We start from the raw sequence: 17,815 nt of genomic DNA on the forward strand, positions 1-17,815 counted from the left end.
CCACCAATTGTGACATAAAGCTGTCCATCTTTGGGTGCTGGAGGCAACACACTGTATATTTGGGTGCGAGCATAGATGAATCTTGGTTATGGCACATGCGATTAGGACCTATTGGAATGGACTCGACGAACAAACTAGATTTGATCGATTAACCAGAATGCTAATAGGCCAAATTATAAAGCATGATCAATCAATTAGAATGTCGTGTACTGAAGTTATCAAGTTAAATCAATCAACCCATATAAAGAATAATCGATCAACTATATATAAAAACATGACTGATCAACCCACCTAACATGATTGCTCATTAGGCTAAAAATCTAGTCATTGGAGATCAATTGTCTTGGTTATGGCACATGCGACTAGGATTTATAGGAATGGACTCGACGATCAAACTAGATTTGATCGATTAACCAGAATGCTAATAAACCAAATTATGAAGCTCGATCAATCAACTATTGTTGGTATGATCAATCAATTATATAAAGTTTAATCAATCAACCTATATAAAAACATGACTGATCAACCCACCTAACACGATTGATCGTTAGGCTAAAAATCTAGTCATTGGAGATCAGTTGATAGATCAAAGAAAAGACATCATTAATCAACCTCTTACGCAACTATTTGGATAAAGGTTCACAATGGCTAATTTTGCCAAGAAATTTATAAATAGGAACCCGATTTATTTCTTAATAGTTAAAGAACATTTATTAGCAAACCTTATCACTCAAAGATCATTGACAAGCGCAATCTTTCAAATTTACCTCGATCCAACACCCTCTTCCCAAAATCCAAAATCCAGTTAACTATGCCGAGTTGCTGGTTAGAAACACCGTGGTTAAATGTTTTTTTTTTGACTCAATCAAGACAAATGGAACAGTTTTAAGAGGCGAGTGGTCAAAGGTAAAAACACTCTACTGTCAATATGTGTAGTGGCTCTAAGTTTGAGGCCGTAACTGTACAAAACCTAAGCAAAACACAGTAAAGTCTCACCAAGAGAGCCTTCCTCGCTGAGTTCAAATTTTAAAGCAAAAAGAGAGACGAAAAGGTGGAGAAAAGAGGAGGAGAGAGTTTTTGTTTGGGTCACGGGAGATGAGGTTCACAACCATCACTTTCAAAGTGCAGTCGCCATGGGACCGATTCCAACGCAAAATTCCAAAAGTTCTTCTTGGCGCCCTCCTGCACTCCCTAAACAGAACAAAGAGAGAGAATACAAAATTGCAGGGTGTCAGGCACATGCCATGCAAAAAGGGGAGAAGGAAGATATTGGAGAGGGAAAACAAGGGATCAAAAATAAATAAAAAATATGGAAAATGTCATTGATGATCACATATACAAACAAACACGCCTGATAAAGGCCACCCAGCGAGCCTTTTTATGTGGTTAGGCGGAAAACTTAGACAATCTGGGAGAACGGAGGGAGGCGGTTCTTTTCTCGCCGTTTCAACCCTCCGTGTCCAGATACACACTAAAATGGTGTAAACACGCAAGACTCACGCGTGTACACCGTTTCATAGTTGATACACACGCACACTACACATATTCCTGCATTTAAAAAAATGAATAGTAAAAGGAAGGAGTTGAAACTATAAGAGGCAATGATGAATGATGAATCTGGAGTTCCCTCACAGTGCAGAAACTCCTTGCTTTCTTCTTCTTCTTCTTTCCTTTTTGTGTTTCACCAAACCACATCAAAGTCTTCTTTTGCCATCCCTTCTATGACCCACCATCACCTCCCTCTTTCATTCAACAATCAATGCTCTCTTTGAATTCTTCTCTACACTCAACAAACAAACACAGACTCTCCCCTTTTCTCTCTCTCTCTCTCTGCGAAAGGAAAAGAAAAAATCAACAAATGCCACTCCCTATCCCTTGGGAATCTGCATCCCCATCATCGAAAACATTAACAAATACAATACCCACCAAAGAGCAAAAAATAAAAATAATAATACTTTGTTAACCCACCCCAATCCCATAACCCTCTAAAAAATACTTGAGGATTCTGCCAAACCTATCTTATAATAAGCCATATTGGTGTGACCCTATTTTTTCTTATTATTTTTCTGGTTATAATCCCTCCTTGTCATCATCATCCTCCTCCTCCTCTTCGTCGTCATCATCGTTATCTACCCATGAGCAATTGTTTAGTTTCCTCCTTTTCATCGAAGTAGAAGAGGACGAGGAGGAGGAATCCCCCGAGCTCATCTCAATCAGGGTCGTTACTCTGAGTTGAGGGAGAATTTTCGGGGGCTTTCTCCTGCCATTATTCTCCGCCACAACTTGTTGCATTAGTCGATAGCAACTCATGATCTTCTCCTGCAAAAACCAATATCCTTTCGAGTTGGCATAGTCCATTAGGTTGTATACACCCCAACCCAAAACCATAATCACAATTACTTCCTTACTTTGCTTAAGCCAACACACCAGGTTACAGCTTTTCCGGGATTGACCAAAGCCAAGCTCGGACTCTCATCTGTCGCACATACCATGGCAGCCGCAGCAACCGACGACGGCCAGTAACCCAAGAAATCAATCTCTGTGACAAATCACTCAGGTTTCAGCCAGATGTGAAAATCTCCTGTCAGTAATTAATATCAAACTACCTTGAATTGTGGCTAGAATTATCTCCGTCGCACGTGAAACAAGAAGCCTCGTAAAAGCTCCACTCGAATCGACCTTAAAAGCAAAGAAATCAATGAAGTTAAAGGGTGTTATGGATCGAAGTCTCCAATTCAAAGCGTTGAGAACGAGTAGCTCCATTCTGCGAATCGTTCGAGGTTCAAAGACGAATCGTGCACCCTCGACCTACAAAAGCTACTATCATTTCAGAGAAAAAGCCGCGATCAGGACTCGAATCACCACATGCTAGATAATTTTTATGATTGGTACCTGTAGATCAATGAGAGAAGGAACTAGTGTTTCCTCCATCTTAGCGGCCAATGACAAGGAAGCAACGCTTAGGAGCTGCAGCGGCCACCCATTCGCTTGCTGTGACGATAAAACGATAATTTTTGTTACATTTTCTTGAAACTGACAAAGACCATCAAAAGAGCTGGGTCATGCAGAAAAGAACAAAACGTCAAAACGGTTTTTTCTTTTTTCGTCGATTTTTCAGAATAAAAATTTATCAAAGCAGACATGTAAACTATAACTGAGGGATTTCAATGGAGTTCTTGCAGCTTACCGGCAAGCGGTGAGAAGCAAGAAACCGATCCATGTAGTTGACGGAGAGATACGCCGTTAAGGGTTGGAAATGGTAGAAGGCATGCACCTGCAATATGTAATTAAAAGAAGAGACTCCCTCATTCGAACCCAGTGAAAAAAAAAAATTAAAAAAATTAAAGATATCACCGGCAAAAGGCGTTTCTGGGAATCAGGATGAGAAAGGTTGATAGATCCCAATTTCCATGGAAAATATAGCAGTTGTTATTTGTAAATGGCATTTATGAAGGAAAATAAAAAGAAAACAATAATCGTGCAGAAGTCTTTTAACGTACGCCGGCGGGGAGCCGACGGTTGGTTTAGATGCTCGCAATGGATCCAACGTCGCATCTGTGGTTAAAGCTTTTCAGATAGAAACGTAGACCACAGAGATCAGAAGGTAAAGAAGATCGGCAGCGGTAGCCACTCATCGGCGTCCACTATTTGGCCACGGTTCTGATGAGAGAGAATCCCCGGCGCACTTTAGCGGATATTCTAGTTTTTTCAATTGTTTTAGCCTGTACAGTTTCTTTCCGTCTCGTGAGTATATTCGTTACTTTTGTTTCGCCGGTTCTCAAAACGTTTTGACTCTCCACGCCAGCGGCGTAGGAAACAAGGGCGATACATTTTAGTAGATCGCCCCTTAAGGAGCTAATCTGCGCCTACGTTCCCGCGCTTAACCGGCAGTGCAAGCGAAGGGGCAGCGGACTCTACTGTCACCAGCGTCCATTAGTAGAGAGATGCGTTACCTTGAGAATCCATGTAATAGCCTCCCCTCTCGCAGTCGCATCGAGAGATCTCGATCGGAACCTGGCAGGATAATCCAGTCCTGGCGAGTACTCCCTCTCCTCCGACACAAGCTCCGCGATCAAGTCATCGATGTCGGCCGGAAGCTCGAGATCCGTGGAATACTCGGGCAAGGCATCAGGCGGGTCCGCCGCGAAGATTCCGGAGTCTTCGCCGCAGAGCAGGTCGGAGAAGCAGTCGGGACAGGGGACAGGCATGACCAGCGATGAAAGGTCCTCATCTTATCTCCATCATCAGCGGAACATCGCCGTAGGAGCCGATATAGGACAAGAAGTTACCGGAACAAGATGATGAGCTGTAATGGAGGCTGGAGCTGTGCACCTCAGTGAGCTAACTGCTCCCATTCTTCTCCTTCTACATCTATATACTTGCGGGAAGGTTAATTTTCTTAAATAAAAATCATTTTAATGGTTTTTGCAGCTTACTTGTGCGATCTTCTGGAAACCCATCTGAAACTTCACCGCCGTTGGGGATTAATTGCGTTCAGAGGTAGGTCCTCGTACGACCAATGAATGGGTCAGATTATCTGACGTATTTAGATTTAACCTAACGGCTTCTGATGTGCTTCTCATTTCTAAAGATTTAATTTATTATTTCATTTGAATGGAATAAATTAACCAAAGAATGGGAGGTAATTAGTATTGAGATGGTGATCGTTGCCTCTGGTTTCGTCCAGGCCGCAGGGAGATGGGGCTAGAAATAAATGCACAAAGAAAACGGTGGAGATCGTTTCCCGCCCAATCTGGTGGCTGAGATCTGTAACGAATCTCAATCGTTATCCTTTCACCCCTGAAGTTGAGTTTCAGAATTACAAAAAAACGCCCCCCCTGAGGCGTTTTGTTTGTGTGGTTTTGGTCAGAGAGGGCATGTGATGTGGTGTCCATTGATGAGTCATCAAACCTAAATTGTTAATACGACGGTTTATCGAATACGAATAGTTATTTAGTCCGAAACATTATCCGAATGATTATCTCATCAATGACTATCTCAATTTATCGATCAAATAGTCATTTCGGATAATTGTGTGTATATTCTTGTGTTAATGTCCAAATGTAGTCTATAGGAGAGAATTAAGTTATTTTTTATAATATACCAACTGGAATTGTACTCTTTGACTCAGTAGAGGGACAAAGGTAGTTTCACTTCAATCCTTTGACTCAGCCAGGGCTTTATACACATCACTACCAAATGCCCCACCTGTCAGACACAGCATCAGCTATAAATCATTCATTAATGGACTATTACGTACGAGTTGACACAGTATGTGAGAGTGTAAGATTGATCAGCAACAGGCAAGGAGCCGGGGCCCCACCTTCCATTCTTTCGGGACGAGCAAGAGCAACAGCTTCAGTCCCTCTCCCTCTCCCTCTCCCTCTCCCTCTCCCTTGCCCAGAGAAAGAAAAGAACCTGAAGAAAGATCAAATCCATCAGAAAGCGGGAAATTAAGGAAGGGCGTGACCGTGACGGGAAGGAATCACCGACTCCACGTCCGATATCTCTGATCGGAAAATCAAGCGGCTGTGGAGGAAGAACTAGATCTGAATGACAAACAAGTAGTATCGTAATGAAGAGTAAAGATGAAAGAGAGGTCATTGTCGTTGGCAGGGGATGATGAGAAGCCAATAGAAAGAAATGCCCGCAAGAGGAGGATAGGACACTGCTGTGATTGGAATCTGCACTTGCATTATATCTTCTCGTTTTTTCTAGCTTTTCTTTAACAGCACTGTGGCTTTGTCTTCTTGCAAGGGCTTCCACAAATACACAAATTTTTATTCCCTTTCAAACACACAGAGGTCGAAGCACCGAATTGCTTGCCAGAATTTTCAACTTTTCTTTTTCTACTTCTTCTTCTTCAATGCGACCACTTTTGATGTGAAAGTTCCTTTCCTTTTCGCAATTGAAAGGGATGTGAGAGGTCTATTACAGAGGAGAAGGCAGCACTATTAATAGAGTTTAATCAAGAGTGGAGAAGGGCCTCGTTTTCAAAGTTAAAAGAAGACCGTTGTCACTAGAAAATTCAATCTTCTTTGCTTCCCAGTCCAAACTCCGTTCTTAACTAACACACCTAAAATCCTGCTCTACAGCGTTTAAAATTCCCTTTCATCTTTAAATAAAAGTAACCGTTTGGCTTGGGTTAGGTGTACATCGTCAAAAGAATTGGCTCAAGATTCTTATTTTTTCTTTTTTGAACTGACAGGGGAAGGGTTCATCTTCATCTTCAAGATTGGCTTCTTCTACACAAGAACTTGATTCGATAAGGAAACGAGAAGGACTTCAATAATTCATGGTAAGACACAACAGGACCTAAGTGTGTATTTGTGGTAATAGGAAAACTATAGAAAAATTAAAACAGGAAAAAAAAAAATTCTCACTACAATTCTTATTGTCACACGACAAGATCAAGATAAAAGAGGTAGAAAAATCATAAGTTTCTTGTTGATCTAATTGGAAGTAACGATTAAAATAAATTGGCAAGACACAAACACAAGATATTTAATGATAAACTGTAGTTGCATAAGAACAAGATAAAGCTTGAAGAAAAATTGAACCCGGGAATGGCAGGCGGGTGCTTTTCTGCCTTGCTTAACCCTCCGGAACATCTGATAGACTTTTAAGAGTAAGGCGATGAGGCTGTATTGATGATTTCAAAAGGATAAAAGATGCCATTTTAGGTGAAAAGTCTCATTCTTATTTCATCTTCAGTGTGCCGTCTGCAATGCTTTTAAACTCATCCATAGTCAAACCCTCTATTTCAATGGCCCTCACTTATACTTCAGTTTAATGAACTGCCCCAAGCTTTAATTTCCGCTGTCGCATGGAGGTTGACAACAAAAACAAAAACTAGTGAATGGTTTAGGAACCATCAGCCTTTGACTGCAAAACAGTTAAAGAGTTTTGGAAAGTGGACAAAGGTATTGTGAACAGCTAAAGTGTTTCATTTATTGAAGATGTACTTCGGTAGTGAAACACTAATAACAAAATTCCTTGCATGAACATCATCCCCTCTTCCAAAACTCTTTTTCCTCTTCTATTTTTTCCCCAAATCACATATTTTTCAATCACCGTCTGATGAACAAAAAACAAGGACAAGGAGAACTTTATCAAGTCATTATGCTTGGAAAGCAGACACCCTTTTGCATGATTCAAAATTTTCATGCCAAAGGACTTCACAGTGGAAAGCTTTTATACAATCAACAAGAAAAGAATCTGAGAAATGTATTATCCTGTATACCTGCTTCTTCTTATGATTGTGGAATCATGCAGCAGGCCGCAGATCTCTGTTTGCTGGCACTAGTTTCACTAGTTTTGCAAGCTCATAAGACTTGAAATCTTTCCCGTAGCTTAAGCTTAGGTCCAATGGTGTCTTTCCATCCTGGCACACAATACCCAAAGTATATATTTGGATCCTGTTGAATAGTAAGAAGAATATGCAGGGCACCTTTTTCCCTGGTGCATGTTTAAAATGCCCCTATGGTTATCTTAGCTTCTATAGTTCAGTACAGTGATGGAGGACTGATTTAGAGAATGCAAAATCTGATTTTTTAAAAGAGTAACGATATATATCATTATGCAAGCTGTCAAGTTCCAGTCTTTTCTCTGAGCTTCACCAACAGTTTCACTTTGTGAGAGATTGTTGTTGAGTCACAATTCAAAAGAGGTTGATGATTGATCAGTAGAATTTATTTGAAGTGCAAATTTTGGCAGCAAAAGTATTGCTAAAAAAGTTGTCCAGGAGATTCTGTTGCAGGATTAGGAAACCAAATTATTCACCCCCGGAAACTGAGAGGGTATACTGTGAGTTTCTCATTTAAACTAAGCATTAATCCTATAGAGGGGGTTTTCAACTACATTGCCTTGTATGATTCAAAGAAAAAGTTCACAATCCTCAGCTCACAGATACCTTATTTCTTCTTGTTTTATCTGCACCATTAATCAGCAAGACCTTGGCTATATCTCTACACCTACTCTGTATAGCAACATGCAATGGAGTCCAGCCTTCCTGCGGCAATTAACAGAAGAAAATTTCAACAGAGGAACCGCTTGGTAGTTTCAACAGCGTCCTACCCCATGGAAAAAGGAAAAAAAAAAAAGATTGGTTACCAAGTTGACTCACATGATCAGCAACGTTTACATCAACCTTATATTTAATCAGTAGCTTCACAGTTTGCATAGCACCAACTTGAACTGCATAATGTAATGGAGTTGCACCATCCTTACAAATACGAGGACAATATAACAATTAGCTTTTAAAAAAAGAATCGAATTAAATGTTGGAAGAAGAATTTAAAAATTGAATATCTCACTCACTTTATCACTGACATGCAGATTTGCACCTTTCCTTAGAAGATGACTAATGACCGCCTCTTGTTTACCCATCACTGCCCAATGAAGAGCAGTAAAACCATCCTGTGACATGAAAGCTACTCAAGATCTGTTGCTTATCTGCTAAGATAGAATATAGTGAAAGAAAATTTTATGCTGGAATTACATAACAGACCTTATCTACTGAGTCAATATCAACTCCATGTTCAATTAACTTATCCATAGAATGCATTTGCGCAGACAATGCAAGAGTCTGCAATGGAGCCCATTTATACTGCAATGAATTTCTAGGATATTAGTGGCATAAGTCTGAATTGTCAATACAAAAACAATAATCTCTTGGCTACTGCAAAACCACAAGTAATTGAGCTAGAGGTCACATATAGATACGTAAGCAGCAAGAGAGTAACCCCTTGTCTTATATGCAAGAAAAAAAAGGGAAAAAAGGAAAGAGGAAAACAAACTCATGGTGCAGAACTTAACAGTGGATATTTTGCTGAGGACAGGAGTGTCATTTTGTTTCAAAAGAGCTTGTTCTTCTGGTGTCAGTAGAAGTTCAACTTCTGACAGAATCAAAAGAAAAGATGAATCAGCAACCTTTCATGACCATTGATCATCTATAAACATGAAATTTGGAACACAGAGTAATATAAAAGTGATACAGACATGCTATAAGGCACTGAAATGACAGTAAGGAGTGTAATACCATGTTCTTCATCAATTTGTATGTTACCTTCTGAAATTTGTTCGTGACTAAGAACCCTTAGAGATCAATCTAGTCTAAGACCAAGCCAGAGTATCATAAATGAAACCCAATATATGCGCACATGCATGGCATTGTGCGCATAGACTGACAGGAGGGATGACTGAGATAAAATTTGGTCATCCTAAAATATACCAAAAAATCTGAAAGAAAACGAAATGATAGGAAAAAAGTTATGAACCAAATGATAGGAAAAAAGTTATGACAGGCTTCATGATATAACATTGACAGTACTTCTATCAAATATACTACAAAAAGATGCAATAAGTAAATACATATTTCTGTGAAGTTAACAAATCACTTAATCTTAAACATCCAATCAATTTCTTCAACTTAAATATTTTACCATCTAACTGAAGGAAAATGAACAAGTTGTTTTAATTGCATAAAAGATATTTTGTGGTCATCAATTTGGATTATGTAATTTTAACTGATGTGAGCCCATTAAATTCAAAATGTTGCCGTTTTCCCTTAGATTTAAACATCAGGTCAACTAAATGGAGAAAAAAAAGGGAATGGTTCAGATTCCTTCAAAATGGTCTTACTAATGCTCGCTTCTGCCTTGTATATTCTATTGTATCAAAATTTCAACAACAAAAAAAAAAAACCTTGTTTCGAGAATCACATTATAAACCTACAAAGACATATATTTGTTGCGAGAATCAAATAAGAAACCTAGTTGTTAGTCATATGCATAATATTGGCATGGATAGCATCATAAAACATTTTCTGAAGTTTGTTAAATCAATACAAATGAAAGCTATTCTAAGCTTTAACATGAGCCCCACAGTAATGTTTGGGAACACACATGAACCGTACCAAACATTTGTGAACCTAACTAATTACCCAATCCCGATTGCCATGTCTTGAAATTTGACATGACTTGGGCAAGGCATATGATCCAAGTCGTTCAAACATATTTTCCAGGTATATCTTGGAAATCATTAATGTGAATGATGACTTAAATGATATTTTCAAAAATGAAATAGCAGCAGCTCCCCAAAGTTGGAAAGGGTTTCTTAACCTTACAACCCACTGGATAACAGAAGACACAGGAGTTAATTTCTTGATACTTCTTCATAGCATAGGTAACAACTTAGATATGACACCAACAAGAAAGGGAAAAGCAGGTAGCATTTAATTGTTGAATTTAGTAACACTAGGAGTCAAGAGACAGTTAGATTCCTTTCTTAGGAAGGAATACATGCAAATTTTCAAAATAATTACTGCCTAACTCAACATGTGATTAGAGAAGTCGCAAATTGGCTGCCTATAGAAAAAAAAAAAGTTCAGGCCCTTGAGGAGGTGAATTTCTTTCAAATAAACAATGCTTGTACAATTTGTACAAGAGTTTTACTAACAAGGAAACTTCATGTGAGATGGATCGGCACGGATCAAGTAACAAAGGTTTCTTGGAAGCCTGAAAACAAGGAATCAAGGATGTAGAAAACACGTGGGACAGTCCACACAACAACAACAAAGTTCCAGGAGATCCATGGTTTGCTCAGAAATCAACTATATATTACAGTGAGGCATCAGAGAACTGCATGGTCAACTCTGCACAATTTCAGCAAATAAGTTTGACCATTAAAAAGAGAATTTCTTTCCTGGAAAGCGCCTCTCAAAGTCATCCGGTTGACAAAGATTCCCAGCGTACAATAGGCAGTTACTTCAGCTGATATCTATTTGGTTGTTCCTAGTACAGAAAGGTGTTTCCAAGCACATGCCAAAGGAACAAGCATACAGGTTCAGATTGCAGCCAAGTTTTCTATTCTGGCAGCTCAACAACGCCTAGACCACCAACTTGAGAGTCCTCTTATACCCATGGCAGTTCTTGCCTGACAGTCAAGCACTCCCTTCCCAACCCAAAACGGATAAAAAACAAAATTCCTCCTACCTTAGAGAATATGGAAGACAACAGATTCTGTTTCTAAAGACGATGATTTAATTCGTGTTAGCTTAGTTGGTCAAACTACCATCAATATTAGACATATCATGTCCAAAAATGCGGTTAACAAGTTTGCTTAGTTGAAAAATCAATCTTTTCGCAAGAAATCCTCCTTTACAATTTATGGTTTGCTCCATTGATATTTTAAATGAAGCCTTAGGGTCAAGAAAAGCACATCTGAATCGGCTAATTCATGATTTTTTAGAGTTTTTTCTTTCCTTGGATGTTGAATACACAAGCACAACCCCTCCTTATTCCAAGGGGAGACTAGAACTGAAGACCTCACACTTAAAAACCGCCTGTGGCCATGGAGTCAAGGGCTCAAAGACCATCTTTGTAATCCATTTCATATCACATATCCTATCAAAGAATTGTAAAGAGGCGAAGACAAGGAAAAGATAAGTTAGGCTAATAACCTTTAACAAGTGCCTTGTATTCCTCATCAATAGCCTTGCCATTTTTTGCAGGAAAAACAGTGAGACTTTGTTCTTCTTCATTATCGGTTTGTGAAGTCCAATCATCACGAACGTCTTCTTCTTCTTCTTCCTCGGAGTCGCTCTCACTTCCATAGTCAGGCTCTTCCCACTGGCCTCGTTGGGTTCCAGCGCCTATGGATTTCGGAGCGACACATAATCTGAATTTTACAGAGTTTGCATAAAAAGGGGGAGTAAGTTTCAGAGGAGTGGGAACGGCTTTCGGGTTTCCAGAGGTAAAGAGGAAAAGACTAGGCCATTGAAGGCTGGCCGTCGAAGACAGTATCATGACTCTCTGACGAGTTGGAGAGCCAGAGATGATTTCTTCTTGGAACTGAGAGCAAACCTACGAAATATCTGGTTCAACGCGGCAAGTTTGAAAGAGAGACAGCAGAGAGAAAATATAACTATTATTGGATGTATTCTATTTGTTTAGATTTATGGCGTCTTACGGGTCGGACCGGTTCTGGTAGCTTGAGCCGGTCGATTAATAACTTTAGTAGAGACTTCAGAGCTCAAACCAGAGCCAGACGATATCTTCAAAATCTTTCAATTGCCTCGCGGGTGGATAAGGATCATAGTGCAGAGCTTTACAACGGCAATGGCAGGAATTTCTGTATTTCCTTCACTGAGTTCGGCTTGCAGGACGAATTGTCGTTTTATCCGATCATTTAATTCTTCTACTCCGATCCCTCTAATCGGGAGGCTTCTTTTCCAAAAAACTGGGGCCCTCTGTGGTTTCCAGTCTTTGAAATGGAAAAGATCAACGGAAGCAAGAAAAGTTAGAGCAGTTGAAGAGGAAACCATAGCACCTGAAGAGGAGAATGAAGCCCCAGTGGAACTTCCGGTCGCTGTACCAGTATCACCTTCCGATATGCTAACCATGTTCTTCCAGGCAAGTGCTGTCTCCAAGTTCTTAATCAGCGTTTATGGTAGCCTTAGTTCCGCCTCTTGCTTTTCTTATTACTATTTTCGTTCTTGGTTCTCCTTTTCACTTCAAGTTCACATTTTCATTTCTTGTTGTCTGTGTTAAAAAAGGTGCTTCGAGTTGCATACTAAATTTTAGCTTGAATATGATGTTCTCCTGTTCTTGTGAATGTCAAGGTTACTCTTATCAAACTTTCTGGAATTAGCCACTGGTGCAAAGAAATAAGGAAACATGAATAATCAAATATGGGCTTCTATTGAAGACATTGAGCAATGCACGGTAGCAGCATTGATGTTGGTTTCCACTCTATTTTTTTTCACTATGGATGAAGTAATCTATGTTATTTTTGCAGTATCGGTTCTCCAGCGGCTGTGATCCTCTCCATAGTTGGATTATTCTTTGATTTATACATTATGCTGTCTAAATTGAGCATATGGATATAATCGGAACTTCTTGGCCGTCCGAAAAAAATCTTTTGAAACCCCAGAGAAAACGTTGGAAGTACTTCTAGTTTCAAATGTCACAGGTTGCAGCAATACAAATGATTATTCTGAGGAATACTGTGCAAGTGATACGAGTAGTATTATGTTTTTCTCATTAACATGACCATAGATGTCAGGCTTACAAAATTTTCTGGATAACACTCACAATCTACTTCTTTCAGTTTTTTTATTTTTTTTAAAGGTGATTTTATTAAAGCCTGAAGGCAATAAATCCAAAAGGTTGGAGGGGGTCCTTGCAACAAGAAATTGAGGGCACAACTCATCCTTAGTTAAAGAATCAGCAACACAATTAGCTGGCTGAAAGACAAACTAAAGCACGGTCTTGAATCTCATTGGAAAACATGCCAATGATGTCACAGAGGATCCAAGTCTTTCTTGCACCAATTATTGATGACTTAAGAATTTCCTTCAAGAATGAGAGAGCTGCCGATGTGAAATTGGAAAAGTACAGCATTGGTTTAATGTGAAAATCAAACTATTCTTTTGAACCATGTTTAACACAGATAGGAGAGTGAGAAGAGCAAAGAATCTTCACATTTTGTTTTACATTTTACAATTTCTTTTCATTCCTAATTTACTCTTTCTTCTAGTATGTTCTTTTTATTCTCTGGAAAAAAGAAAATAGCTATTGAGGGGAAAAAGGTGAATGACTCAATCATCCAGTTTGATTTGATTGACAGAATAAGTTAGTTGATGTTGATCATGTATCACTAGTTTTCATTTCCTATTGTTGAAGGATTGCCTATTTTCACTTTTGCTAAGGTTAGTGAGAGGACCAATCTACTCCAAGTAGAACAACATAGAAAAATTGGTTTTAGGGTGACTAATCTTTTTCTTGCTCCTGTGGGGAGCCTTTATACGTAGTTCAATTAATGGTTTGTTTTGGTTTGTGTCATCTTCTTTGGGATAGGTATATGGAAGTTTTTTCTTATTTAAACTTTCCAATTTATTCAATGATGCTTATTTTGATTTATTTTTTCCAAATGTGAAGGCAGAAGGAACAATGCAAGAATCTGCTATACCTGCTATAACCAAAGTTTTGGAGGTGCAAATCTTTCCCTTACCAAACTCTTGTATACCAATAGAATAAAAACTTCAAATTCATCATTGTGCAGGGCATAGAAGGAATTGCTGATTTGAAAGTGCATGTCCTTGAAGGCATTGCAAGTGTAGAGGTACATGTTGAAAACTATGTAGCATTGATCTGCTCCAAGCTATACAGAGTCCAGCTATTTAACAATATATAAACATAGAAATGTTAATGCAGCTTGTTAGCACTTTTAAGTTTCTTTACTAGCTAAAATTTTGGTAATAATGTAGTTATGATCTTGGTTTAACATGCAAACTTTAGCAACAAGGTATCCAAGCAAATGAGCTTGCTTCTTTATTGTGCTTATGTGACTCATATTTCAAGTCATAAGTATTATTACTATTAAAAAAGTGATACTTATTAGATTTGTAAGATCTTGTATTAATTTAAAAAAAAAAAAGCCTATGGATTGTGTATTGGCTAGTACTAACAGATACAGTGGCTTGTATCAGTCTTGTTGTCCTGTACATGTGTATTTTTCAGGTATGATTCAATTCTGGACACTAGTCCACCTGAACAAGTTTCACTAAGCCAGTCTCTTTCTTCAGAACAGTGAACCAAAAATATCAATCCGATGCTGTTTCAAACTTATGAAGTTCCATCCAAGAAACATCAGTGTTTTGTGTTCATGTTGAGAATTTTCTGTGACATGTCACTGTTATGGTTTACCTGATCTCAGAGGTTGTGTTAGATTTAGATGACTAGCCCAGTTTCTTTCTTTTGTTCTAGTTTATATGATTAAATCTTGCATATTTAGAAAATTTTCACTGTTTATGCATGCAGAATTTACTACCCAAGATCCTAGCACTTGAATTTTATAAACATCAGTTTATGGTGATTCCGCATAATAGCAACAACAACATTTTTCTCAGGAGTTTGAAACTTCTCACTGGCCCACTAGAAAGAGAGATCATATCTTATCTAAAGGCATCTGTCTTGGTGCCATCTAATGATTTGATGTTGCTGCCTTTCCTTCCTGTTCTTTTCTTCACTAAAAACATGATGGGTAGTGAGTGTGAAATTCAAATGTTTATTGGGCCATAACCTAGAAGATGTCGAGGAATTAAAGATACTGGGGTACAATTGTAATTATATTCCAAACTTTGTCTTCTATACTTTTTCCAGCCTTAGTGGCATTATTGTAATTTTTATTTGAAGATTATTATAAATAGAATTAAGGGAAGAAAAGGGGAGGAACTGTCAAACACTAATCTCCTCTTCTCCTTTCCCATGTGACCACTTTTCCACTCTGCTCCCTTCATTTCTCTCTCTTGCTAGTTTCTCTCACTCAACTTCACTCTCTTCTTCTTCTCTCTTTCACACACTTACCTAAAGGCTTTCTAGGAGTTTGGTAATGGAACCCTAGGATTTAACAGTAGACATGCTTATTCATGTGGGAATTCATATACTAATATTTTCCTTTTTTCTATGGTGCTAGAGTCATGTACATAATCAAGGTAGCCTAGATTGTAGTTTTCCCATGTTGGATTTATAAGACCACAATTGCAGGGCTATATACACACACCCCATAACCTATAAAATGCTGTAGGATAGAAGTAACATGGTAAATTTCACCTAATGGCCATTTAAACATTCTCCATTTTAATTCTCAATACACTTGTTTTGCTAAAAGAGGTTCTATAAATGAAAGAGATGAAACTCAAACTGAATGACTTCTTTTATATGCAGCTAACAAAGCAGACCACGATACAATCAACTGGGGTGGCCTCAAATTTAGTTGAAGTAATACAAGGATCAGGCTTCAAGTTGCAGACACTGAATCTGAGCTTTCTGGATGGAGAGGATTCTGAAAACTAGACACCAGTCAAGTTCTGCATCTAATTAGAGGGCAAGGAACTCAGATCCTCTCTGGGGGATCCATTGATCTGTCAGTCCATCTTGCAAGCTCCTCCATCTTTCTGGAATCAAAGGCTTCGGGGGATTTTCATTTGGACAGAATGCATAATCATCAGCAAACCAGTTCTTGTGCTGTCTTGACCCTGCCAGTCCAGGTGACTTGGAACATCGCTTCTGCTCTGCCATGAAGTTTGTTAAGTTCTGTTATTGGATATAGATTTTGGGTAATTTTTATTGACCAGTGTACTTCCAAAATTCAACAAGTCTTACTGGCTTCCTGATTTATTGATTCGCTTGATTCCTCCATTAGTGATTTAGCTCCTACTGAGTCTCTTCCATTCCTGTAGAACTCGCATTAGCTGATCACTTCAATTCAGTACAGTTGCTTGCCTGTCGATCCGATAGGCGCTCTTATGCCATGCACAAGAATGAAAAAAACAAAAAACTAACAAAATAAGCTTTATGTAATTTACCTTTTAATTTTACCAATGTGTTTTGTGAAGTTTATGTGATCACTGTGAAGTTTCTGCTTGCATTTAGTTTTTAATTATGCCAGCATTTTGATGACTTGTTCTCATGTTATCACATTTGTGAGGTTGCTCAAAATTTTGCTTTTGTAATGTTAAAGGCATGATCGATCAATGTAAAGCACTTGATTGATCAACTTAAACCAATTGATTGATCGATCAACCACAACGGAAAATGATTTTATATAGGGTTTAAAGTCATTCCATTCACTTCAAACTTTTTTCAAAACCCTCCTTGCTGTTGGAGCTTCGAAATTCATCCTCCTTCGCCTTCTTGTTCTATTTGACATCATTTTTGTCGGATTTCATCATATTCCATTCTCCCTCGTCCCTAAAACCCCAAAAATCACAATTTTTCCCATGGACACCACCTTTTTATTAGCATTTTTCAGCCATATTCCTGAGGAATTTTTTTGCTATGATTTTTTTAAAGACAACTATTATACCTCTTGAGGGTCTATATAATTATTTTTCATAGTCACAATCTGTAAAATGGTTTCTAATTACAAGAGACCTTCTTGGACATTTGACTTAGCCATCAGTTGATGAAGATGATCCCTCCTACCAAAATCGGTTAAAGGAGGACACCATAGTCATAAACTGGTTGACAAATAGCATGAAAGAATCAATTGTAATAATTTTGTTCACTTGGATACATCTAAAGATATCTGGAACGATTCCACCGAATCGTATTCTACTCCTAATATGATTTTTTTTAAGAGATGTATACAACTAAGCAAAGTGACAATCTCAAAGTAACTCTTGTACTCGTCATGGTTGAGTTAGAGAAGCTAAAATCGGCTTTGAAGTCTAGTTGGTTCTAGGTTGGAGAGCATAGTTGGTTATTAAAAAAAAAAAAAATCTTTTTTGTGGGTCTAAACAAGTGTGTCTACTTAATTGCTAAAAATCTCATGTGCGGGTTTAGGCTAAAAAGTTTAGTACTATGTAAATTGAAAGTTATAGTCAATTGAGTGGCGTAAATCCTATAAAGGGAACATTGTAATTTGATTTTGTGGCAATTTGTTATAGGTGTCATTTTACTTTTGAATATAGTGAACTAACTCTAAGGTGCAAACATCTTGGAGTAAATTAGAAATCCAAGATAGTGTTGTCAACTACTATAAAAATTAAAGTTTCCCTTATGTGATGTCAAAGTGTTCCTTGTACATTTTGCCTTGAGCTTTGAACTTACATAAATTTACAATACCCCAACTAAGGAAAGTATAATTATACAAGATTGAGTAAAAAGGGTTAAAGTTATCGTAAAGACTATGGACACCATTTTTGGTATAATATTGTCTACTTTGGACCTAAACCCTCGTGGATTTGTACTTCAAGACCTAACAAAAGTCAGGCTAGAGTCCTACCCCTTCCCTTTTTGCATTATTGGGA

At 38.3% G+C, this 17,815-nt stretch overlaps 3 protein-coding genes across 10 annotated transcripts; 1 reads left to right on the forward strand and 2 right to left on the reverse strand.

The window, feature by feature from the left end:
- Nucleotides 1–772: 772 nt before the first annotated feature.
- LOC137936775 (cyclin-D1-1-like) lies at nt 773–4,359 on the reverse strand. Of its 3 annotated transcripts, none has more exons than XM_068781645.1 (6): nt 3,954–4,359; nt 3,188–3,274; nt 2,893–2,991; nt 2,607–2,808; nt 2,409–2,539; nt 773–1,191 (listed from the first exon to the last, which is right to left on the reverse strand). In XM_068781645.1, the coding sequence occupies exons 1-6, from the start codon at nt 4,206–4,208 to the stop codon at nt 1,087–1,089; spliced, it is 879 nt and encodes a 292-aa protein (XP_068637746.1). In that variant the 5' UTR covers nt 4,209–4,359; the 3' UTR covers nt 773–1,086. The 3 variants fall into 3 exon arrangements, with proteins under 3 accessions (XP_068637746.1, XP_068637747.1, XP_068637745.1); XM_068781646.1 differs by lacking the exon at nt 773–1,191 and adding an exon at nt 1,298–1,830 and having other exon boundaries at nt 3,954–4,355; XM_068781644.1 differs by lacking the exon at nt 773–1,191 and adding an exon at nt 1,746–2,319 and having other exon boundaries at nt 3,954–4,353.
- A 2,111-nt stretch (nt 4,360–6,470) lies between these two features.
- LOC137936968 (ankyrin repeat domain-containing protein EMB506, chloroplastic-like) lies at nt 6,471–11,887 on the reverse strand. Of its 5 annotated transcripts, none has more exons than XM_068781957.1 (8): nt 11,462–11,887; nt 8,818–8,897; nt 8,510–8,587; nt 8,320–8,418; nt 8,126–8,224; nt 7,913–8,011; nt 7,244–7,384; nt 6,471–6,819 (listed from the first exon to the last, which is right to left on the reverse strand). In XM_068781957.1, exons 1-7 carry the CDS (start codon nt 11,805–11,807, stop codon nt 7,268–7,270), a joined length of 918 nt encoding a protein of 305 aa, XP_068638058.1. In that variant the 5' UTR covers nt 11,808–11,887; the 3' UTR covers nt 6,471–6,819; nt 7,244–7,267. The 5 variants fall into 5 exon arrangements, with proteins under 5 accessions (XP_068638058.1, XP_068638054.1, XP_068638055.1 ...); XM_068781953.1 differs by having other exon boundaries at nt 8,510–8,608; XM_068781954.1 differs by having other exon boundaries at nt 6,810–6,885; nt 8,510–8,608.
- A 168-nt stretch (nt 11,888–12,055) lies between these two features.
- On the forward strand, nt 12,056–16,202 carry LOC137937643 (uncharacterized). 2 transcript variants are annotated; one of them, XM_068782751.1, is made up of 4 exons: nt 12,056–12,417; nt 13,945–13,994; nt 14,065–14,124; nt 15,729–16,202. In XM_068782751.1, exons 1-4 carry the CDS (start codon nt 12,120–12,122, stop codon nt 15,855–15,857), a joined length of 537 nt encoding a protein of 178 aa, XP_068638852.1. In that variant the 5' UTR covers nt 12,056–12,119; the 3' UTR covers nt 15,858–16,202. The 2 variants fall into 2 exon arrangements, with proteins under 2 accessions (XP_068638852.1, XP_068638853.1); XM_068782752.1 differs by lacking the exon at nt 14,065–14,124.
- Nucleotides 16,203–17,815: the final 1,613 nt, after the last annotated feature.

This window comes from Aristolochia californica, unplaced genomic scaffold, assembly GCF_029961685.1.
Source record: "Aristolochia californica isolate CCGP_79_NKW_82.1479 unplaced genomic scaffold, dmAriCali1.0.hap1 SCAF_7, whole genome shotgun sequence".
Lineage (NCBI taxonomy): Eukaryota > Viridiplantae > Streptophyta > Magnoliopsida > Piperales > Aristolochiaceae > Aristolochia > Aristolochia californica.